We start from the raw sequence: 25702 nt of genomic DNA on the forward strand, positions 1-25702 counted from the left end.
TTGAGTCCGAGGACTATGCGATGCCTTGGTTCTGTCCAAAACCTAGTTTTCCACATCCAGGTAGTTGGTTTTCCCATAGGCTTGAGTCCGAGGACTATGCAATGCCTTGGTTCTGTCCAAAACCTAGTTTTCCACATCCAGGTAGTTGGTTTTCCCATAGGCTTGAGTCCGAGGACTATGCAATGCCTTGGTTCTGTCCAAAACCTAGTTTTCCTCATCCAGGTAGTTGGTTTTCCCATAAGCTTGAGTCCGAGGACTATGCAATGCCTTGGTTCTGTCCAAAACCTAGTTTTCCTCATCCAGGTAGTTGGTTTTCCCATAGGCTTGAGTCCGAGGACTATGCAATGCCTTGATTCTGTCCAAAACCTAGTTTTCTCTTTGTGTGGGATCTTGGCTTTAGGGGAGTTAGCTCCTCAGCCAAGCCCCTAGAGTTTATCCATACGATTAACGCTACCAAGTGCCTAGTTTGCTCTTTACGGGGGACCTTGGTTTTAAGGGAGTTAGCTCCTCAGCCAAGCCCCTAGTCAAGAAACGTAGCCCCTAGCAGAACTTTATACTAGAACTCTATAACCAACGGTTAGAAATAACAAAGAAACTCTATCGACCCACCTCCTATACCAACACACAAGCCTTTCCCACAGACGGCCCCAATTGTAAGGACACGATTCGCGATGGACCGTAACAGTATCGGGTTCGCGCCACGTAAAAAGGCCCAAACAATATCATTTGTAGAGCGTGGGTTTAAAAGGCTAGGCCTTGATCGCCAGGCGGTGGGTTTTTCGTGGTATTCGTGCGTGTCTAGGTTACCTTCACCCATGGAGTCTTTCTCCTGGAGGTGGGCTGGGAGGCTCTGGTTTTTGGCCATTTTTCCCAGCCCCCTCTCTAGGTTACTGATTTTTCCTTTTATATTCGCCTGTGTTCACTGTCCTTCGTCCACGTATAGAGTTAACATTTCCAAGGCTGATATTTGTCCCATCAGCCCATACCCAAAGTCGTTGGGGGTGGTTGTAAAAGCCAAAGAACGCGGCTATGTCAGGTTAAGAGTATTGAATGGCAGTAAGGGCAGCTTTTCCTGGATATTTTTGATCTTTCTTCCAAGTTTAAGTCCTATACCGTTTTTACCCCTCTTTCTGGGAGGACTTTGGGTCTGCCGAGGACTGAATTGCCCTCGGCGGTATCCATAGGCTATCTTGTCGAGCTTGGGCCATAGCCCTCCTTGGCTTGGGCCTTTGGATCCTCCCCGGGTAGATGGGTCTGGCCCATAAATCATTTGGGCCCCACACTATTGTTTGAATATATATCACGCATGTTTAATACATTTATTCCTAAAAACTAGAGCATGCTAAACCTAATCGTTTACTTATTTTCAAATCTTAAATTTTAGTTTCTTAAAAGTTTATTTCTATATAACCTTACTAACAATAAATAAATTTAAATTGAAAAATTACATTAAACTTAAAATAATAATAAAAAAGCTACATATAAAACGTAAAATGTGCGTGATGAAGCTAATTTTAATAACGGATAATTGCAGGAGGTTACCCGATAAGCAACGTGGAGCAGTGGTGTCCACTTTTTCTTTATATATATATATATTCATTTTTCAGAACAACGATGCTCTCTTTTTGAGTCTGTTTGCCTTGGCAGCAATATTTGTTAGTTAGTTAGTTAGTTTGTTTAGTTGGCAAAAGGGAGGGCGATGGCGAGTTCATTGGAAATTGGGTTAAGAAGTGTATTCGCAGTGTTGGGTTGTCTTATGTTGGCTACTCTCATCTACACCATCTCCATCGATGATCTTCCTTTTCGTAAAGACCTCCTCACCCCGTACGCTCTCTCTCTCTCTCTCTCTCACCATGTTACTAAAATAGCCTTAGTTTTTGGTTAATTTATTGTGGATTAATTGCTTATTCTTGGTTAAAATCTGTTACTTTTTAAGGGTTATATATATATATATATATATATTTAGAGATAATTCTTTTCTTTTGGTTCAAGAAACACCAAAACTAAAAATTGAAATTTGAATGATCAGGTGGATGGTGGCAACCTTGGTTGACTTCTATATCAACGTTGTACCTCTTGCGGTATGTTTTTTGCAATTGTATTATTCACCATCTACATTTTCACGGCTTTTGGTTTGCTGTGACGAGGCCTTGCGATGACGTGAAATTAAATTTTTAGTTTATTTTATTTTTTCTAACATTATCATAATTTAAAATTATAAAATATATCATATTATTTTAATTTTATTATCTTCCTAAATAATGTAATGTTATATATATATATATTTTTTTGATAGGTAAGTAAAAGTAATGTTATATTTTTTTTTCTAGAGATTACGTTAATATAAGATTATAAAAATGTAATATTATGACATAACGTAACATCACGGTAAACCAAATGCCCCCTAATTGGAAACTCAATAGTTGTTTTGTGTCTTTTTATTTTTAAATTAAGAGTTGGGTAATTGGAATGATAAGATAGAACAATGAAAGTTTTGTTTTCTATTTTGTCTAATCAAATAGAGAGTATGAGATGAAGAGCAATCATCATGGAGGAGCATGTGTTTTGTAGGTTTAAATCCTATATATATATATATATTTTTTTTTTTTTTCATTTAAGTTAATATTGTGCTTAAAAAAAATGAAACAAAGGAAAACTTGTGAACATATGTTTTAAGAAACTTGAGACAAAAAAACTAGCTAGTACTATGAATGAACCATCAAAATTTCATTAATTTTTTACAAGGTATGATGAAGCAATCTATCTAGGATTTTTTTTTTAATGTTATTTCTAGAGTTTATTGTAGAAGATTCTAAGTTGGAGGTAGTGATGGAAGGGTCATGAATTCGTTGTTTTGTTGTTTTAGTGCTTGAAGAGCTTATGGGCTTTTCGTTTGATATTTAAAACCATGATTGGATGCTATCAATTTATATATAGAATGTCCTCAAGTCTACTTCAAAATGGACATATAATTGTTTGTTGCATAATATATGCATGTGTAATAAAAATTCCAAAGTATCTTATACTATACATGAAGTGCATGAACTAATTGAAAGCTTAGATACCTAATTATAGTCATAGGACATTGTCTTATTAGAAAATTTCAGTCTTATTTATGCTTGTTGAATAAAATTTTATTTGAATTCACATACTCATCTACCATATCAGGCATGGATTCTCTACAAGGAACCTAAATGGATCACTGCAATACCGTGGATAATTCTGCTAGTATGCTTTGGCAGGTATTTTTGTTATTTGCTTTTAAATCTGTTGAAGTTTATTTTTTGTTTGAAAACGTTACAACTTAGGGTCGACATATTGTAGGAAGGTCTATCGACTTGAAGGCTGTGTTCAGTTATCCCATGAGATTATGTTGAGCCACAAACTATTTTCTGTTATTCAAATGAACATAACATCAAAGTATTAGAAACAAGAATAGGTTTGAACATTAATTTATTTCAGGGAATGGGGGATTATTTGAGTGACATAGACTTAAAAAAAAAAAGAAAAAAAAAGAGTACTTTTCTAAAATTATTTTGCTGAGTTCAATGAATGATTGGATCATGACTAATATTTGACAAAGATTGTTACGCACTTGTTTTTTAGTTGCTACTTCTCTTGTATTTGGAACCTGGTTTTTCCTTCTTTAGTTCTGCAGTTTTTATATTTTGATTTTCTCCAAAATGTTTTGCTAGAATTTTCCTTGTTCTTTTTTCGCATGGTCAAGGTTTTAGTCAGACTTATGTAAACAGTAGTACTTTTCTGGTTATGGAATCAAGCGACATGATTGACATATGTGAAACATGGAAAAAATTAATTGGTAATGCTGAAGTACTACTGACATTGGATATGATCTATGAGATACAATTATCTTATGCTGTCTTATTTATTCGTATGTTTTAGAAAAGTTGTTAATATTATTCAAAACAGAAAAATTTATGTTATCTCATTATTCTGACTGCTTCATTTTTGAAATTATTTAGTTTGCTTTGTGCTTTTGAAGCTTTGGTTTTATTTTGTTATTCTCCTTTTTTTCATAATTGCAAATTTGGCTCAATATTTTCTATTTAATACAACAAACAAACTTTAGTTCCAAACCTTTGGGGTTGCCCTCATGTATAATTTTCTGTCATTCTATCTTATTTGAAATCATAATTTTTGTCACCTCCGTAATTGTCATATCCTTTTTTACTAGTTAGTGCTATTTTAGCTCTTCCTTTATATTTTTTCCCCTTTGACTTGAATCAATTCACTCTTCCTAACTGGTGCATTAATCACTCTCCTTTGTATATGACCAAATCATCTCAAGTGACTCTTCCTCATCCTTTTATTATAGGGGCCACTCCTATTATTAAGCAAAATTCTCTATTTCAACTTTTTTCTTTTCTTGTATTTCCATTTATCCATCATAACATTACACTCATTTTATGAACATGTTTCTCGCTGATTTTCTGGTTCATATATATATATTTTAATATTTCTAAGGTGAAAGCGGCATTGAGAGCCTTTGATTCCTTTGCATCTTCAAAGATTTTAAGTTTTTTATGTATATATTGTGTTATTGTTGAAGTATCAAATTTGTAAATGAGCTTTTGAGCATTATTTTTATCATGCTTATGGCACTACCAATCTTTCGATGGAAGTAAAATGGTTTTTAATTTTCAGCATTACTACTTGTGCCTACATTCTCATGCAACTCCTCAAGGTTCCATCTGAACAAAATTTACAAGATCCCATGGATTATGTTCTGTTGCGGCATCCAGGCAAGTATGTATATAAATTTACAGGTATGCATTTTTAGTTTTCTTATGCAGGTAGATGTTCTTATGCACTTGTGTTGAAATAAAATGGTAGGTTTTAAATCATCTATAAGCTTGTCTTCTATGTTAAATTTTGGAGTTATTCCAATTTCCCTTTTCTCCTTTAGTTTTTCCCTGTTAAGATTTGTGGAGGCATGAAGATTCAGTTCACTGTTGTTTTTATAATTTCTTAAATTTGTTCCTTTACTGGATTGAAGAGGATTGAGGTACTTCAGTTTGTTGGTTTACAATTTCAGTATGGTTCACAAGCTGTTTTTGTGTACTATCTGAGAGTGGAAAAAGGTACCAAATTTCTTTTGAATTCATTGAGTTTAAATTTTTACTAATACTATTGTAGAGAGGATAGAAAGGTTCTTGATAGGATGGGAAAAATTGAACTTTTCAAGGAACACTATCATCAAAGTACTTTATATAACTTACCTTCTATTTTCTTTCCCTTTTCACCATCCCAACCCATTTGACTAATAGATTAGAGAAGTTATATAGGAGATTTTTCTATGGGGTGGGCTGTAGATAAATTGCAATTTGATTTAGTGCATTGAAATCTTGTCTGCTCTCCCATTAGATTTGGAAGGTTGGGAATTAGAAAACTAAGTACCTATGATCCCACATAGCTGGGGAAATGGTTATAATGTGGAGGGGGATCATCCTATGTGTGAGATATAGGGATTTATTATGGCAGATGTCGTAAGTGTTAGGCTGTCATGGGTGCAAGGTTTAAGGTCTATCAAGTTTAGCAGGAAGTGTAACAAGTGTGTTGTGCTCATGTTTTGCCAAATGATCTATATTATGATTTGTTCCTTTTAGCCAGTGTTTAGGACTCTTTGGACAGTGGGAGGATTCAGGCATGGAATCTGATTTGTATGCGTGTGTCAGAATTGGGACCTCAAATTATATTATTTGTCTTTTGATCTTCTATATTCTGATCTTCCATCAAATAGTATGGCCAATAGGATAGCTTGGAGGTTGACCCATAGTGGTCACTGTGATGTCCATTATTTTTATAAGATAATTAGAGGGTTTTATGGGTGTGATTTTCCTTGGAAGAGTATCTGGCATACAAAAGTTCCAAGAGAAATTGCCTCGGAAAAGATCCTAACTGTGGGTAATTTCATCAAAAGGAATGTTATTTTTTTGGATTGCTGTTGCATGAGTAAATCAAGTAGTGAGTCACTAGATGGTCTGCTACTATGTGAGAGTGTTATGATCATTCTCTTCACTTTATTTGTAGTTCAAAGGATGATGCCAAATAAGGCGGTTGATGTGCTATTCAGCTGGAAAAGAAAGTATGAGAGACACAATAGTTGTTTTATTTGCATCCTGTCCCTCTCTGTCTCATATGGAGAGAGAGAGAGAGAGAGAGAGAGAGAGAGAGGAATGGATTAACCATGTTGAACAAGTGGTTGAGTTAAAATCACTATCCCTGAGTTAAAACATCTCTTTCCATGCATTATTTATGTATCATTTTGAATTGTGATAGATCATCTGTCTTTGTGTAAACAGAAAATTATGCTATGCATCCTTTAAAATAAAAATTTGGATGGAATTTATAATATAAAAAAAAGGATGGAGCTTTGCTTTAGTAATCTTAGTAAGTTTCCAGGTAAATCATTATTTTATTGCCTTCTTCAATGGGTTACTAGATAAATCATACCTTTTTGTGCTGTAGGATTTTGTCAATGAAGAAAGATGTGATTGCATGTTTCAGTAAATTTATTTATTTATTTTTTTCCATTCACTTTTCTCCAAAAGTGTGATTTACTTCAAAAATACTCATTGTGTAGGGATGACACACAACAAAAGAGGAATCATTCTTTTGTTGTGACTCTGAGGATCCTTTTCGTTATTTTGGGTTGTTTGATGTTGGGAACTTTGGTTTATACTCTCTTGACTGATGGTTCTCCCTTTCGCAAAGAGCTTTTAACTCCGTAAGTATTTATTTTAATCATTATGGATAGTACCATCCTCTGGTTATGCTACTTGTCAATAACAGTTCTATATTATCGTTTATAGGTATATCATCAGGTTCTTCTCATTTTTGTTAGAGTAGAAAAAATGTTCATAACAAATACAAAAGAAGAGAGTTCATGCATGTTGTATTCATACTTTTGTTTTTCCTTCTTGTGTTGTATTTATGTTTGGGATAACAGGTAAGTTTTAGTTTTGCCAAAAAGATTTTATATAAAAGAATTCGTCAGATGATTGGAAATATTAATTATTTAGCACGAATTCTTAAATTATATTTAGAAAACATGATGTTACCTCTAATCATGTCAGTACAGGCAAGCAACCTGCTGCACTAAATTTTGTAGAATATAGCATATCTTTTCCAGTCCTTGGCCTAACCTTGTGTCATATGCAATTATTTTTGGTTATCAGGCTCTGATACTGTCATGCTATGATGTCTATGTTTTAAGACGTTTCTGCCTATGGAATTAGGCATGACTGAACTTTGTAGACATCTAAACATACCCCAACCCCATGTTTAGTGAGACAGGCCAGGAATGTCTTCCCTAGTCTTCCATCTTATCTTTTAGGAGCCATATGAAATGCCTAGGTTATCTTAAACATCATATTCAAATTGGTAGTTCTAAATAATAAATTAAGTTGTATTCCTACTAGTTATTTTCAGTAGCTAATGTCACGGTAAATCTGCAAGTCACCTAGAACATGGATTAGTATTGCACATTGAAGGGATGGATGGCAGGTTATGCACCTAGCATAAGATAAGATAGTTTCAGGGTCACTCACGTTACATGAACCAGTGGTATGTGCTCAAGTTTTGTTTCATTAGGCTTTTCTTTTGGAGTGAGGAGGAAAAATCTGGTCAGAATTTTTTAAACATCTATGAGTCCTTCTTAGTTTGTTATTAATTTTGTGAGAAATGCACTAAGTAAAATTTTGTCTATTGTGTCTGGTTGTATGTTACTTTTCAATTATGAATATTCTGTCTTTTATATTAAGATCTAGAATAACATGAAATTATATTAAGATCTAGAATAATAAGAAATTATTTCATGGATTCTTAAATTTTATATTTTGATATGGAATGCTCTGGTTGGGTTGTCTGATTTTGTTGGAGATTGCTGGCATTCCCCTTTTATTTTTTTTGATAAGTAAGTAATGTAGTATTATTAATGATCAAATAAACTTTATGTTCACGATGATGAACAAAAAGTGTTAAAAAAGTACAGAAAACTCAAAATGAAAATCTATGAGAAACTTGAATCTCTAAAATAGAAGAACATTGTGTGAAACCCCAAATCTAGGACTAATCAAAAGAGTACAAGCAAACAAAGTTTTCAATTGATCCAATAAGCTCTCCATATCTTCAAAAGTATGACTATTCTGCTCCTTCCAAACAAGCCACATCAAACAATCTGGCACCATGTTTAAAATATCGGAACCCTATTTGCCAAACCAATTTATATAGATAAATAGCAAAGAAGCAACATTCCTTGGCAAGACCCACTGAATCCCAAACATCTGAAAGAGATCTCCCCATAAAGCATAAGCAACGTTGCAATGGATTAAAAGATGATCCACCATTTCCCCATTACTTTGGCACATACAACACCAATTAAACAATGACAAATTCCTCCTTTTAAGGTTATCCAAAGTAAAAATCTTTCCTGATGCTATTGTCCACGAAAAGAATGACACCCTCTTGGGATTCTTCATGGACCAAATACCTTTCCATGGGAAAGAGACAATAGTAGCTCCCTGAATCTCCCTATAAAAAGACCTCTTAGGTTATGACCTGATTAGATAAATGCTAGAGGGGGACTGAAAGTTTGTTTAAGTCTGCAGTAAGTTTTTGTCTTGTTTATGCTTTTAGTGTCCTCTATGCTGGCATGCTTAGTGACATAACCATCTTCTTTGCGTGTTGAAAGTGAAAGTTTCTAAAAACTTCCGGGCTTATGCTTCCAACTAAATACTTTATGGCCTTGCTGACTGCGCTAATAGAAGCTAAGTGGAGCACTCTATACGTGGGTTATAATAGAAGCTTTTCAATGGGTTTTTTAAATGGTCAGCTTTAGGTCGAGGCTCCAATGCCTAACTAGTAGAAAAAAAAAAAGAATATATATATTAATCATTTCATTCACTTTTTGTAACAAATATGTGTACATTTTCAACAATTTTGTCATTCTCAAATGGTATACTAACTATGCAATATTTGGCAGAACTTTTGCATTTAGCTTTTTTTCTTTTTTAAATTGGCATGTTTTACTCATGCAATGGGTTTTCAACTCAAGGCCTTACCAGCAACCTTGTTCTCTAAGTTGGAGGAGATGCCATTTGAGCTAAAGCTCATTGGCAACGTTTGCATGCTTGTGTCTGTAATATGTCTCTTTTCAAGTTTGTCTGTGAAGGTCATTTACTTGTAAGGTGAATGTAATGATTTTGATAAAATACTTGCAGGTGGATGATAGCAACACTTGTTGACTTTTATATCAATGTTGTGGCCCTATCGGTATGTTTCTAAGTGCCTTCATCTCTGCAGTTTCATAGCTATTTGAAAGCAAATAATGTCACCATTAAATTGCGATGAAGGAGAATTAATTGGTCAACTTTAATTAGAAAGTTTAGAAGTAACTATGTGCATGGAAACTTTCATCTTCTTACGTCCTGTTTTGTTTGTCTTACAAACTTTCACTTTTAAAGGGAACATCATTTTGTGTTTTGTTTTTTTTAAAGAAACATATAAACGTTTTTCAAAATGGAAGGGGTATGCTTGGAAATCAGTATATTAATAACCATTGACTTTTAAAACTGGACAAATATTTTGGGCAAAGTAAAAATAGAATAATGGACAATAGTTAGTGAACAAATATGTAAAACATTTATTCAAATATGTAAAATATCTATATGTATGTATGTCAATATATGTTTGCTATGCCGAATTTTTAAAACATTATTTAAAACCTTGAACTAAATGAAATGCATACGTATTCCGTACCACATATCTTTTGCTAGTTGATAATATGTATTCCATACCACATATCTTTTACTATATATATATAGTCTTGTATGTTACTATCTATTGAACAAACAAAATGGAACAACGGGAGTATATGATAACAGTATTGCAATACAAAATTCTAAATTTCATGTTAATTCATTGCTTTAAGCTCCATCTTTTGTTGGACATATGATCTTTCATAAATACAAAAAATATATAGTGTGTATTCATTGCCTGCAATTGTCCTTTAAAATCTAGGCAGAGTAGTAGTGAGAGGTTGTTTAATCAACTTCCTATTTGTAAAAAGCAAACAGTTAATGGCTGGTCAGATGTTCAAGAGAGCACTATCAAGGTGCAAATGGTTCCCATAGCAATGATGCAGAACCTCAAAATGAACTTTGAGTGTGTTTTGAGCCCCTTGCAAAATTTTATATTTTTTTGACTTATACAGTTGGTTTGGGATGAATGGGATCAGTAATATGTTGCTCAACAATAATTTTACTCAAATTCAACTTTTTCTTTCTTTTCTTCCTAATTATTTAAAAAAAAAACTTTTGAGATTATGAAATACAACAGCAATATGTCTGAAGTTTTCCTAGAAAGTAAGTGCATGACATTTTTGGATTTTTGTATCATTATTATGATTTCTTTTTTGAATAATTAGTATATTCATCCTTCTGTATTAAATATCAGGTTTGGGTTTATTACAAGGAATCAAGTTGGATTTCTGCAATGATCTGGATAATTCTGTTGGTATCATTTGGCAGGTAATTTCTCACTCATGATTTCAAATATTAGCTGCCCTTTGATTTATCTGGTAATGGAAACATGTAATTTGTTACGTGTGTAATGTTATGAAACTAGAGTTTCACTGTCTTTGATGAGTACTATGTGGAACTTTATTGACTGAAATGCCTTATGCAAATCAATATTGGGATTTTCCTTCATTAAATTTAAAATTTTCTAGTAAACTATGTAAATCTATAATTTTTTGCTTATAAATATGTAATTATATTATAATGTACTTAGCAAATTTTGGACTTTTATTACATAAATATATAAGGGTTAATTGTAGAAATTTACCTTAAACTTTGGGGTACTTGCACTTTGCACCCCAAAACCTAAACCATGAAAACTTGAAGTCACCACCCAATTGTAATACACCTTGTAACTTTTGCACACTACCATCTGGATGTTAAGTCTTAAGTCATGTGTAAACCCTCAGCCAGTTAAATGTAAAAATTGATCTCCCACAGTTACATTTACTAAACTACCCTCCATTCTTATTGCCTCCCTATTTCAAATTAGTGCACCCCTATAGCTCATTTCTTGTAAATGGAGTGAACCCAATCTCAAACAATTCATCTTCCCACATCAAGAAAAGCAAATCTAGACCCAGCATAGTAAAAGGCTTCGGCTATAGAAAGCAAGGCTGACAAAAAGCTTTAAATTCCCACTTTTGTGAGTTACTGAAAGTAGATGATAAACCATTCAGAGACTGTAAATGACGAAGCCAAAAGCGGTGAATAGAAGAACCAACTTCTTTCTATTATGAATGAAATCGAAACCCATTTTTACCAATTGCAGGTCCATCAAATACCAAACACAAAAGAACCCAGACTTTGACTGCAAACAAAATTTTGAGCTCACCCACAGATTGTTGAAATTAAAATAAAATATTGTAGTGAGAGTGGAAGCGAGAGAGGTTTAGGGTGGTTTTTTACCCATATTTATAACTACACATGAATGGGCAAGATTGTCACTGTAAATCTAAAATCTTAAAAATTTAAATAATTGTACAATTATGTGTTTCACCCACTCGGCCACTAAACTCCATGTCACTGTTCATTTTTCAAGAAGTTAAAATATGGGGGCAATTTTGATAATGGAAAACACCTCTATGAGTTTAGTTTCACAGAAAGGAATCAAAATCTGAGTTTCTGCAACAGACCTGTGGCCTGTGGGCTGTTTGGTAAATTTCACTTTGGGAGGGCAGTTTTGTCATTTTAGTGCAAAGCAGTTGAACGTTAAACTTAACATCCAGATAGACAGTGGGTTGTAATTTGCAAGATTTGTTACAATTGGGGTGGTGATTGCAAATTTCATAATTTGGAACGCAAAGTGTAAGGACCATCATAATTTAGGGTGAATTTCTGCAATTAACCCAACATAAAATTATGAGATAACATCATTCTTGTTTTATACATCAATCATAACTAGCACATATGCTGATTTTTGGATTGTAACCAAATACACCCATTTTATTACTTTCGTATTGCCAATACTTCTTAGTTCTATCTTTCCTACTTATCAAAAATAAAAATAAAATAATACTGCTTAGTTCTATGTTTCCCAAGATGATGATTGTTGAAAACAATGGTTGTTGAAAACAATGGTTTTGACATCCGGCATTTTGTTGCTGATGTTGTTGTTGTTATTGTTGCTGTGGTCATTTCCTATCATGGACAGAAAACATGATGATATGATGTTGTTTATTACTTCCTATCTGGGACAGAAACCATGAATTAATTTATCTAATGGAGTTTCTTTGTTTTTTCATAATTTAATGTTAATAATCTATGCTGTTAATAATTTATTTATAACAAATTGTAGCTGAAAAATTGATGCATCAATTTCAAGGATATAGATATGACTTTGGCTTTTACCTGTCCCCACCTTTGAATTTGAACAGTTGACCTTTAAATCAGTATTGCATCCTGATATTTCTCTCTGTCAATGATAAAGTTCTACAATTTCAATGTTAGATATTTGCCGTTGACTACTGCATTGCCTCTCTCTTGTTCTTTCAAGATTGCATATCATGTGTTTTGCCAAAACTCGTACCTGTTTTTTACCATGTCTAGAGATAGATGGACGGGTGTTTCAGTATTAGGCTTACACCATCATTAGAGAATGTTCATTTGATAAAGTTGTGAGAAGAAGAGATAAGAATTTACTCGTCTTATTACAGTAGAACATTATAGTAATAACAAAAATATTAAACTACAAGTGTGAAGCTTTTTCACTGGACAGGTTCCTATGTTATTGTTTTGGGTGCATGCTCTTTTAACACCAGCATAGGGCATAAAATTATTCTCGATTCCAATGTAGTTTGGATTGATTACTAATATATTGTATTTTTCATTGTTTTAGCATTACCACATCTGTCTACATTGCCTCGAAGCTTTTCCAGCTCAATTCCCAAGATCCAATCTACCTTGTTTTATTGAATAGTTACAGTGGCTACAGGTATCACATGTAAAGTGTTTGACTTTTGAATTTTGTGTTCATGTAAGAAATAAGACCAGGTTTGAAATTTTCATTTTTACCCTATTCTTTATGATTATCATAGACTCATGGAGGTCTTATATATATTACATATCTAAATTCCTCTTTATATTTGGAAAATCCAAAATTGGATTACATGTTTTTGACATGCACACCAAACTCATTATTCTATCCCTAAATTAATTTTTTTTTTTAAAAAAAAAAAAGAAAAAAAAATTTATAGAACGAAAACTTGAAATTTAAACATTTTATAGATGAGATGGTTATTGATCGATCATCATCTTGATATTTTGCAGGCATGAAATATATAAGGAGACAATTGTCACTAAACAAATCCAATAGAAAGTTATTAAGTATTAAGCGGTGTAATATTGGCAAAAGTTAATAACTTGAACCTAACTAATATATATATAGCGCACTTACTGTGCAAGTATATGGTGTACTGGTACTTAAAGAGGTGGTGGTGTAGAATTCTGTAATTTCTTGGACGTAAACATGTAGGCGGGTGTAGAATTCTGTTTTCTGCTTTATGATGGTATTATATATTAACCCTCGTGTTGGTGAGAATATTTTCCTTGGATTGTAATTATTGGAGAATCATATTGATACAGGAAATGTGTGTGTCTTTGGTCATCCTACGGAGAGACCGCATATGGTGACAAATAGAAGGAAGCAAACACCTTAAGCCATCAGAAGGAAAGAACTTTTTACTGTCTTGAGTATTCAGCCCAAAATTTTAGTTTTTTGTTTCCTCACCAAGTTTTACCTGTAGTAGAACCAATTTTCAATCTTGTTATTTGATAAATCTTAAAGAGTAGTTATTAGTAATAGTGGAATCTAAGAAGAAAAGTTGAGGTTTTGAAATCACTCCTAAAATGAATTGGTGTTTGTAAACTTGGTTGTAAATTGGATTGCAGTTGGATTTGATTTAAATTTATTTACTCCAGGATTTGCTTGCTTAAAAAAATTTTCAAGCTGTTTGGGAGGTCAAGGGGTTGGGTTAGCTGGTTTATACTAACTCGAATTTGGCTAATATATTGTTACTGGCTGAAGCTGGTAACAATAATGGAGATCTAATTATTCGATCATGGTGTTCCTTGAATTTTCATTCATGCATCAATCACCTACCAAATAGAACTGTTGGGAATTGGTAAGATAAATCTCATGATCAAAGTTTACAGCAATACCTGAGTACTTTTGTTTTAATTCTACCAAACAGGTTGAGAATGGTAAAAAAAATAGAGAAGAAGTTATTGGGGATGGGGTTGATGTTTCATTTTAGACATTTGAATTTGAATATGTACTAATGGAGTAATGTTTTATTGCTCTGAATAATCTAAAAGACTAAAACTATGAAAAGAAAATAGGAAAAGTAAAGAAGAAAAGAGGAAGCCCAAGTTAGCATTTATTTTCTTCATTGTAATTTTTGAATGTAGTAATTATCCCATAACACTAGCTTATATATATATATATATATATATATATATATATGATAATAATAGATGTCAGGTCCCAGATGAGATCAATCTCTTTTTTAGTACCTAGCTGAGTGTAGCCTCCTTTTATACTTGGTATTAAAGGGTCAAAGGGAGTTTGCCCAAAAAGCTAAGAATTAGCTTAGCTTTGCAATGGCATCTCCACCCTTTAACTATGGATTGTTAGACAATCACAGAAGGGGACATGCACAATGCTTTGGGTTTGGTAATATTACATTTTTTGCCAAAATGTTGTGCTTATGTTAATACTCAGACAAATCCCACAAAGAGAGACCATAAAGGTGCTTTCTTTGTGCAAAATAATGTTTTTTGGACTTAAAATGACTCCTTTGCCAATATGTTTTTCCTGTGATCTTTCTCCCTGTATTTATAAGCTTAATCTATTTTTGAATTTTAGGCCTATGTCATGTGGCTTTGTGATTAGAACTGATGTAAGAAGTTCAGTAAATCTGACTGTTATTCTGTTCCTTGATTACTTACTCCATCATTGATGGTCTATTTGATTTGGTCTATTTGAATTGAAGGGGAGGGAGGGAGAGAGAGTAGCGTAGAATTGACTCAAAATTAGCTTATTTTTAATCAACTTACTTTACTCCTCTCCATTCCTCCTCAATCCAAACAGGCCTTGAGTATCACATAGGAAAGGTAATGGATTCAGATGTCTCACAATATGTAGTTCCAAAGTGAATATAGGAACCTTCTTTATTTATTAGTTTTGCCAAACTAGAACTTAAACAAAATGGGCAACTCAATATTCTAATTAAAGTTTTTCTCAAAAAAAAAAAAAAAAAAAAATTCTAATCAAAGTTGTTAAAGTATGTCCTATTCTAAAAAATGTTATGTCTTATTCTAAAAATTGTACTTCTCATTATCGGGCATTTAGGACAATTGAAAATTGTGGGGCCCAAACGATTTACGGGCCGGGCCCATTTACCTGGGGAAAATCCAAAGGCCCAAGCCGAGGAGGGCTATGGCCCAAACTCGACCAAATAGCCTATGGACATCGCCGAGGACGGCTCAGTCCTCGGCAGACCCAAAGTTCCCCCTCTGAAAGGAGGGCAGAAACGGTATAGGACCGAAACCAGGACAAAAGATCTAAAATATCCAGGGAAAACTGCTGTTATTGCCATTTAATGCTCTGAACCTGACAGAGCCGCATTCTTTGGCTTTTACAACCATCCCCAACGACTTTGGGGGATAGGCTGATGGGACAAGTATCAATTTTGGAAAGATTGACCCTATACGTGGACGAAGGACAATGAACGCAGGCGAATATAAAAGGAAAAAGAAGTAACCTAAAAGGGGGTTGGGAAAAATGGCCAGAAACCAGGGCCTCCCAGCCCACCTCCAGGAGAAAGACTCCAGGGGTGTAGGAAAGCTTAAGTTCATACGAACACCGCGAAAAACCCACCGCCTATCGAACAAGGCCTAGCCTTCCAAACCCACGCTCTACAAATGATATTGTTAGGGGCCTTTTCACGTGCGAACCCGACACTGTTACGGTCCGTCACGAATCGCGTCCTTACAAAAATAATTTTCTATTGATTAGAAAGATCACTCTCTTTCAGGGTTGAAATATTTTCATACCGAATAAAACAAAAACTTCTAGAATGACAAAAATGTATTTAACATATTGTCAAAATCTCTGTAATGCCATTGAAACTGTCAAAATGACCAAAATACTTTCAAAACTTCTAATATCACAAAAATACTCCCTAAAATCCTCTGAAATGATTAAACAAATCTCTAAAATGATAAAGCTACTCCTGAAAATTTTAAAATGACTAAAATATTGAAAATTTTAAAATGACTAAAATATTTCCAAAATCTACAAATTAACCTTGATACCTTCAAATCACCAAAATGCCTTCAAAACCTTGAAAAAGACTAAAATACCCCTAAAACACACCAAAAAAAAAAAAAAAAAACCCCTCTCAAAACCACAATAATGTTGATCATTTAGTAGGTGTTAGAGACATTTATAATTTCATATCTGATGATATTTTTTTTAGTTAGGGATAATAATAATTGGGACAGTTATTTCATATGTTTTGAGATTGACAATAATCATTCTTTTTCAAGTGAACTGGAAAACTCTTTTTCTAATTCTCTAAATTTTAGTTATCTAAATAGTGTATCAAAGTAAAATAAATGCCTCTTGAAATCTCTAAAATGATCTTGATATACCTCAAAATTTTGGAAATTGCCCCCAACTTTAAAAAATCACACAAAACCAATTCTCAAGAGTTTATAGTTATGCATATAAATGTGTAAGTTTAGTTGATAGTTTTTGTTGTTTGTTTGTTTGTTTTTTTTTTTTAAAAATTTATTTTATTTAATTAATTAATTTATTTTTTATCTTCACCACTTATATTTTGATTGTCAATAATTTTATTTTGATTGTGTTTTTTTAAGGTTGATTTTAGTTGTTTTGCATTGATATTTGAAAGTGTTGAATTAAAATTGTTATTTAATTAATATCAATGTAAAAGAAAATTTGTGATTTTTCGTACAAGTCAAATGTCGGAAAAAATGATTTCCAAAATATTTTCAAGAACACAACTGAACATCTTAAAACAACCAGTTTTTTTGAAAATGTTTTTAGCCAAAAATATTTTCCCACTAAAATCATTTTACGCCAAACAAACTAAAGCGAGTAATAATGTGGCACTCATAATGGTCACTAGTTTCGTGTTACACAAAATATCTATGGGTGGGTCTCAATTCTAGCATGTGACATGTTCTTACTAGCTACGGACATGATTGTTTTTGTGTCAAATATGATCATCTCTTAGTTCTGAGATGAAGTGGTTGCAGAATTTGATTAGCCTAATTAGTGTAAAATGAAGCACATTTCCAATTATGGCTAGTCCTTTTTCACGGTCTTCTTTTTCCCACATAACTTGGAGATTCTAGCCTTTTGCCCTTAATTTTGAAAAAAATTAGCAATATGCCCCTTTTTTGAAACTATATAGGGATATGCCCCTGTTTCGATACTCGATTACTTTAAAATCGAGTTTCATTAAAATATTCGATTCGTAGAAAATCGAGTTATTACAAATAAAACTAAAAAAAAAAAAAAAAAAAAAGCATAGAACTCGATTTTAGGGAAGTCGAGTTCCAAAACGCCGCCATAGGGCTTTAAAACGTCACTATAGGGCTTAAAAACGCCACTATAGGTCCCCTTGAACTTGGTCTTATAAAATTTTTTTGCAGGAAAACGCTGCTATAGGGTTCCAAAACGTCACTATAGGGCTTAAAAACGTCACTATAGGGCCTAAAAAAAAATCACTATGGGCACCCAGAACAAAGCGATTACACTTGTAAAAATTTTTGCAGAAAAACGCCGCTATAGGGCCTTAAAACGTCACTATAGGGATTAAAAACGCCACTATAGGACTCCCTGAATATAGAGCAATCACACTTATAAATTTTTTTTTGGCATGGAACTCGATTTCCTGGAACTCGAGTTCCATGGAAATTTATTTTTTTTTATATATTTTTTTAAGTTTGATCGGGCATAACTCGATTTTCTACAAATCGAGTATTTAATTGAACTCGATTTTAGGATAATCGAGTATCGAAACAGGGGCACGCTCCTATATAGTTTGCAAACAGGGACATATTGCTAATTTTTTTCAAAATTAGGGGTAAAATGCCAGAATCCTCCACATAACTTGCATGATTATGTTTTGTGTAAGTGAGGATTTGACAATCTAATTTCCAAATGTGCTCATGAAACTTCATTTTTCATTTTGTCCCATCACTGTTACTATCGTTACCTTTATTACTGTTTTCTTTTGGAATTGATTATTTGTCTTCATTTTTTTGCTAAACTGATTATGGGTCCGTTTGGATTGAATTTATTGTTGTTGAAACTAAAAACTGAAAACTGAAAATACTGTAGCAAAATAATTTTTAAATGTGTGAATAGTACCGAGGGATCCATTTTTAATATTTTTTAATATATGAACAGTGCAGCTACAGTGATAAACGGTGCATAAATAGTAAAATTTGTCTCATGAACAGTAAATTTTGCTCCCTAAAACGCGTGAAAGCAAAAAAAAAAAGAAAAAAAAAGAAAAAGAAAAAAAAAAAGGAAAACGTGACGCGGGATTCAGCGGAAATGCTGAATCCAAACCTACACTAGGGTCCGTTTGGATTGAGCTTATTGTTGCTGAAACTGAAAACTGAAAACTGAAAACACTGTAGCAAAATAATTTTTAAATATGTGAATAGTGTCGTGGGACCCATAAAAGTATGTAAACAGTACATGAACAGTGCTTGAATAGTATTTTTTTTTCCTGTGCAATGATTTTACTGTTCACGTGCAGAGGGAAAAAAAAAAAAAAAAAAGCATGAAAACGCAGGGCTGAAACGCAACTTTCAGCCCTGCCCAAACGCTCACTATGTCTTCATAATTGTTCGTAGAGCAGATTCAATAGTAGCGGGGTACAATTTAACCAAGAATTGAATATTTGTTTCAGTAAGACATTCAATAGTAGCGGGGTACAATTTTAGACTAGCTATAGACCTTGCCTCTGGTAGTACAGAATACAGATATAAACAAATTAGTTACAATTCCCGTAATTTTATTCCAAGCTTCAATCTCCTTCAGTTCAAAAACATAAGTAGGAGATGTTCAACTAATTAATGGTCTCTAATTTATTTTTTCACCCGAGTTGTCAAGCCTTTGGAGCCTAATTGCAGAACTCGAACATGGAGGCATGTAAGGAGGGGGTTCGCGGATACTCGTCTCACGGGTGCCACCATTTTTCACTATAAAGACAGTGTCCATACCCCAGCTTAGATGTCGATCCAAATGACAGTGCCATAGCCATACCCCTGCAAGAATTTATCCATTTATGAATCTAAGTTAGCATACAAAATAAAAGATAAGAAAATGCAAGCTTCTAGTGTGTAAAAGAAATCACAAATGGCTAACTCCACGGAATAAAAATTAGGTGACATACCAGGATTACTTGCTTTGAATCTAAGGGCAACCCATCCTTTCTTAGGCAGTGAAACTGTATTCATCTTAGGCGGATCAACCAAATTGTAGCCTTCTGGGTCAGTCACATTATCAAAGTTCCCATAACCTGAGCCAACCACATAGAAGGTGTATCCATGCAAGTGCATTGGATGATCTTCTGATGCATCAAAAACATTAGTACCCTGAAACACTATCTCCACCTCTTCATCATAATCAAATATCTTCACCTTGGTCCCTTGAATTGTAGTCGTGGTATAATCGGGTACCTCATCTGCAGTGAAGTTGAAAAGAACCGGTGGATAGTCTGGAAAATCTGGGGTGTAAATCCCACTCATGTTCCTGTGTTAAAAGATTTTGGCATAATGTCATTTAAACTACATAAACATAGTGTTTACTGGGTTAACTAGTTAAGCTCACACAACAATTTAGCCAGAAGTTATTTTAGTTTGTAATTTGATAGTATATGTACAAGAAATTGCAATACCTGTAATAGGCAAGTAGAACATCAGTGGAGGGGTTAATCCAACTGACATTGTTTAAGCTTGAAGCAAGACCACTTTTAGTAGTTCCCTCATAGTCAAAGGTAACAGTGTTCATGGAAGCTGCTATGTACATTCTGGTAGTAATGTTTTTTGGGACATTAACCGGGTGGTCGCGGTTCGCTAAGCTCCTAAGACGACTCGTGAAGCTCATTGCAGGAGCGAAGTCTTCATAGGATGGAAGGGTGCTCGGAAATATTGGATCTGCTGAGGGAGTGTAGTTGCCTCTATATTCAAGAATTGCTGTGGCATTTGTTTGATCATAGTCTGTAACGTCGGACCTAGCACTATCATATTGTCTAGCAGCCACATAATAGCGACCAAGAGGCTGCTTTGCTGTGACCAACATATCCATTGTTTGTCCTGGAGCTATCATCACAAATCCAGTGATTACAGGTTTAACGTATGATCCGTCCAGTCCTACAACGGTGAGGTTATGTTGAGCAATTGCAAAATAGAGTTCTGCATTCATGGCTGCATTGACTAAACGAAGAAGATAGGTCTTGCCATAATCTACTTGCCAGCGGTAAGTACTTTCTGCATCACAAGAATATTGATTGTATTTTGGAATGAGTGGCAATAGTTACACAATGTTTGTACTGGACACATTACTTAAATTGTGTTTTCAATTATAATTGTGAAATCATGAAATTGTGAATTTCACAATTATAATTGAAATTGTATTTTCAAATTTCAGTTGGAGTGTGTATATTAGTAGTGTATAACTTAGCGTGTGCAATAGTAATTAATGTTTAGGAGTTACGTTCAATAGTTTGAGATTTTGTGCATCTTTCCTCATTCAGCGTGAGTGTGTCCACCTACCGTTAGAGCACACACAAAAATCTCCCGGTTGGCCATTGATAGTGTAAGAATCAGATCGAGGAGTATCAGCACCATTTTCGAGGTCTTCGGCAACTTCTTCATTTACGTCACCCACATACCAAGATCCTGCAAGTACAAGAGAAGAAATGCATGATATTAGACATTGTTCGAATGGGATTACATATTTATATCTTTATGCGTGCTAATACATCAAGGTTAGCAAACAATCCGAATACCTAAATGGCTAGGACAGGATGGAGAGATAAAAAATTTGACCATGTTGTCATTGCACCATAGTTAACAATCATATAAGGGGTTTTAAATATATTTATCTGTTTATAATACCATCATATAAGGTTAGATTAAATGGCGTTGAATAAGCGGTTTTATGGAGTTTCAACAAGTACTAATAGTTTAAGCATATGAGAACAACAAACGTTTGCGTTTAGAAATTCTTAAGTTTGAAAAATTCTAGGAGCATTAAGACTGTTTAGATTATATTGAATACCTAACACGAGAATTTCTTCTCCATCAGGCTTAGGAAATGGAAAACCGGTCTCCTCATTTGGCAAAACGACAATAGCACCATGCACACCAGCTCGGGTCCAGTCACTATGAGCATGCCACCAAAGGGTTCCTTCCTCATCCGAAAATATAATTTCATAAGTGAAGTTTGATCCCGGTTCTATTGGACATTGTGTAATGTACTCTGGACCATCCGACCATGGGTTTCCTGGTTGATGCACTCCATGCCTGTAGAAAACATAATTTCTTTAGATATTTTTATAATATCTTTCAATAATTTCATTATTTGGTAATGAAATTCTTTAATTTTGGTTTACCACTATAGTGAAGACCACTAGAAAATTTTCTCTATTTTTTCATGTTTGTTTAGAAAATAAGAAGGGAAAATAAAATTAAGAGCCTTATAATTTAACTAACACTTCCTATGTTTTAAAAAGAAATGTCTAAGTTTTTAATCCCTCATTCCCCAACTATTGAATTATAAAAATAAAAAAAAAAATAAGAAAAAGGAATAAAAATGATAAAAGAAAATAATTCAAAATGTTATTCATACATCGCCAAAATTTTAGTTCTAAAATAATTGGGATTCCGAGAGAAAGTTGGTAACATTTTTTTTGTTGTTGAATTATCTATATTCTTTGTAATATAAATTTTTACTATTTCATTTTCGTCTTTTATACAACATAAACCAATAGAGTGGTAGGCTTATTTATTTTGCTATTTGTCAGTTTTGCATTGTTTTATTTATTTCTATAGTAAAAGAGAACAAGCATATATAGAAGACAAATTTTGGAGCAACATTATAGTTATAGACCTAAATTTTAATACATACTCTTGAATGAGGATGAAGGGGCATTTTTGTTAAGAATCTAATAACTTAGTAGTATAACATGTTTTCCTTTATTAAGAGGATTATAGTTCAAATCCCTCCTTTGTTGAATAACTATCAAATTACCACAAAAATAAAACAAAGTTTTTTCCTTATGAATTACAATGGTGGTGATAAATAGAGGGAGCAAAATAAAATAATATTCCATTATTCCTTTTAGTCATAACATAAATAAATAAATATGTACTAATTATTTACAAAAAAGGATTGGTGTGTGGTACTATTTATTTACTAACCGTTCGTATGTTTGTAGGCTAAAGATCCTTTGTGGCTGTTGCCACTTGACACTCCATTGACCATTGACTATTGACTATTGACCAACGAGTATAGTATATGGAATTACAGTTGATGTATATAACTATATATTCAGGTAGACCTAAGGGTCAATGATAAGACTTACTAAATTGGGAATAAGACAATAAGACATGCATAAACGGAATCTTTTTTTTTATTTTATTTTTTATTTATTTTTTTTTATTGGAGAATCTTTTTCTCTTTCAATACCATAACCATGTAGGAGTACTTATATTAATACTAATATAGGAAAACATCTATGCTAATTTTTTGTACAGATAAATCACTCTTAATGGCTGAGATTAAAAATTGAAAATAACTACTTTTAATAAATAAAAAAATGTTAAAATGGTACAAATATTTTGCGGTACAAATATTAAGTAGTATAAATGTTTTTAATCTCAATCATTAAAAAAAAGAAAAGAGAAATAGAAAAGGTATTAAAAAAAATGTTAAAGTGGTACAAATATTTTGTAAGTGAGGGAGAGAGAGAGAGTCTTTACCAATGAATAGTAACACCATAGTCTCCTTGATTATGTACATTTACATACACAGTATCCCCTTTTGTTACACGGATCACAGGGCCCGGAAGACTTTCATTTACAACCAACAGGCTCTTACTGCTACACAGCCTTGTAAAGTTGGTCTCCGTCAACTACACAATTTGAACAAATAAAATTTTATTTAAATATTAAAAGCGGAAGAGTGTATCACATTTTTACATGAGAGAATGGAATATATATGCATTTATTATACTTTCATAGTATTCAATATGAGCACAATTAATTACACATATGGTATATGTGCTCTATGTCATTTGAAACTGTGGATTCAAAACATAATTTCAATTAAATTATGAAATCATGTTTTCAAGTCATGTTTTCACAATCTTAAATTTATAATTAAAATTGTGTTTTGGAGTAGTGTGTGTACTTCACAGTGTGCAACAACCATTTCTCATTCTATATTACCAATGTCCGGAAACAAAAACCAAAAACCGAGAGAGAGGTACTCACAATAAAGTCATGGTAATGGACTTTAGCTTGAGCCAAGCCAAGGAAAAATATCCCGTAGAGAAGCAGAAGCTTGACGAACCCTGAAGGCAAACTCATAATCTCAGTTCTGGAGCGCCACCCCTATACTGTTTAAGGGTTTAAGGACCAGTTGTTCTAATTTCTGCAATGGCTATTGGCTATGTTGTCTTTGAGAGCTAGTTATTTATGAAGGTTGAACTTATGTGTACTTATTATTTTTACTTGGATGGTTAGGTTGAGTACGTCCTGTCTTAGTTATGTTGAATTCTTGTTACGATGGTTTTAAGTACAGCTTGAAATTTGAACTCTGGTTGTAGGTTAGGTGGGGGTGTCTTCTTTTCTCTGTTACTAGCTACCTGCTGATGAGAGATAACAAAAGGGCAAAATATTACTTTATATTTATTCGAGTATATTTTGTGTATGTAACATTTTTAATTTACACTTTTTATTTTTATTATTTACTGATGTATACGTCTAAAACGTGAAATGAGTGATATTTACACACCATTTACACTAACGAGTGTGAGAAAATAATGTCATATATAACAAAAGACTTATATGTACTTTGTGCTTAGTAGTCCGTTTGCCTTTACATTCTTCTTTTTAATTTCTTATTTAGCTCTAATTTTGTGTGTATAATTTTTAAAATTATTCTCACTATTTTTAAGTACGACATAACTTTATTTAACTTAATTTTGACAAATAAGTAACAAATAATCCAAAAAAAAAAAAAAAAAAAACATTGAAACCTCGATAATTTATAGAGTTTTATCAATAACATCACTTCCACTGCCAGTCATTTACCATTGGTCACTATATGGATAAGCAGCCTATTTCACCTAAAAAAATCCAGGCTCCCCCGTTTTTGGTCATTTTCTTAAAACCAAGGTAGTCGATATGGTATTGGTACCGGCCAGTATGTATCGTACTGGTATCGAAACACCAACGTTTCGTACTGGCCATGTATCAGCTAATTTTGGGCATTACCGGCTAGTACAAAAAAAAAAGCTTTTTTTTTTTTTTTTTAAATTTTTTATTTATTTTTAGTTTTGTAATTTTTGAATTTTTGTAAGGACAAAATGGTAACTTATTTGCATTAACTTATTAGTATTATTTGTTTTCTTAGTATGCAATGAACAATTAAGTTTTCTATTATTTATATTGTGTTTTTTTTTTTTAAATTGATGCTAAAGTCTAAAACCATGAATAATTTGTTATGAATTGAGGTAATGTTTTATGGTAAACTTTTATATTTATTAATACACACACACACACACACACACACACACACACACACACACACACATATATACATTTATAAATATAAAAAATAACGGTAAACCCGAAACGGTACATCGATATTGACTGGTACCGAAATATATCGTTCCACTGGTCAAACCAATACAGCCTCCGGTACAAGATTGACTCCCTCGCTTAAAACACATTATGTGTAATGACGTAACCTCATGGGTTACAATACATGTAATTTTTTTTTTTGGTAAACCAATACTTGTAATTTTATTCAAATAACTACAACGTCTCCTTCAATTTAAAAACATAACATATACTTCATGGGGGAAAATGGGCTTTTGCCCTTATTTTGTAAAAAAATCTAGCACAATATCTTTGTTTTGAAACTATTAAGCACCGTGTTCCTATTTTGAAACTAGATTTTAAAAAAATCGAGTTACAGGTGGAACTCGACATTAGCAATGTCAAGTTCTATGCATATTTTGCCACTTAATTAAAAAAAAAAAAATTAAGTGAAACTCAACTTTGCTAAAGTCGAGTTTTAATTAAAAATTTACATATAACTCGATTTTGAGGATATCGAGTTTTATATAGAACTCGATTTTGTTAAAATCGAGTTTCAAAAACAGGGACACGGTACTTAATAGTTTCAAAACAGGTACATTGCGCTAGATTTTTTTTTTTTTTTTTTAAAATAAGGGCAAAAGCCCATTTTCCCCATACTTCATGTAGATGATGTCCAACTATTTAACCGTATCTAATTTATTTCCATCTAAGTTGCCAAGACT

The 25702-nt window shown here is 33.1% G+C and overlaps 1 protein-coding gene and 1 pseudogene across 2 annotated transcripts; one reads left to right on the top strand and one right to left on the bottom strand.

Moving 5' to 3' along the window:
* Positions 1-1600: 1600 nt before the first annotated feature.
* On the top strand, positions 1601-14027 carry LOC115975493. 2 transcript variants are annotated; one of them, XM_031096279.1, is made up of 9 exons: positions 1601-1824; positions 2030-2081; positions 3169-3242; positions 4666-4767; positions 6605-6748; positions 9243-9294; positions 10477-10550; positions 12937-13032; positions 13683-14027. In XM_031096279.1, exons 1-9 carry the CDS (start codon positions 1700-1702, stop codon positions 13735-13737), a joined length of 774 nt encoding a protein of 257 aa, XP_030952139.1. In that variant the 5' UTR covers positions 1601-1699; the 3' UTR covers positions 13738-14027. The 2 variants fall into 2 exon arrangements, with proteins under 2 accessions (XP_030952139.1, XP_030952140.1); XM_031096280.1 differs by lacking the exon at positions 13683-14027 and adding an exon at positions 13368-13630.
* Positions 14028-18979: 4952 nt separating this feature from the next.
* On the bottom strand, positions 18980-23851 carry LOC115975492 (annotated as a pseudogene).
* Between the last annotated feature and the right edge of the window lie 1851 nt (positions 23852-25702).

Source organism: Quercus lobata, chromosome 2 (genome assembly GCF_001633185.2).
Source record: "Quercus lobata isolate SW786 chromosome 2, ValleyOak3.0 Primary Assembly, whole genome shotgun sequence".
NCBI lineage: Eukaryota > Viridiplantae > Streptophyta > Magnoliopsida > Fagales > Fagaceae > Quercus > Quercus lobata.

Coding starts and splice junctions, on each gene's coding strand:
- LOC115975493 (XM_031096279.1), top strand. CDS start 1,700: ATGGCGAGTTCATTGGAAATTGGGTTAAGAAGTGTATTCGCAGTGTTG. Junction 6,749..9,242: donor CGCAAAGAGCTTTTAACTCC/GTAAGTATTTAT, acceptor AAATACTTGCAG/GTGGATGATAGCAACACTTG. Junction 13,033..13,682: donor AATAGTTACAGTGGCTACAG/GTATCACATGTA, acceptor ATATTGATACAG/GAAATGTGTGTGTCTTTGGT.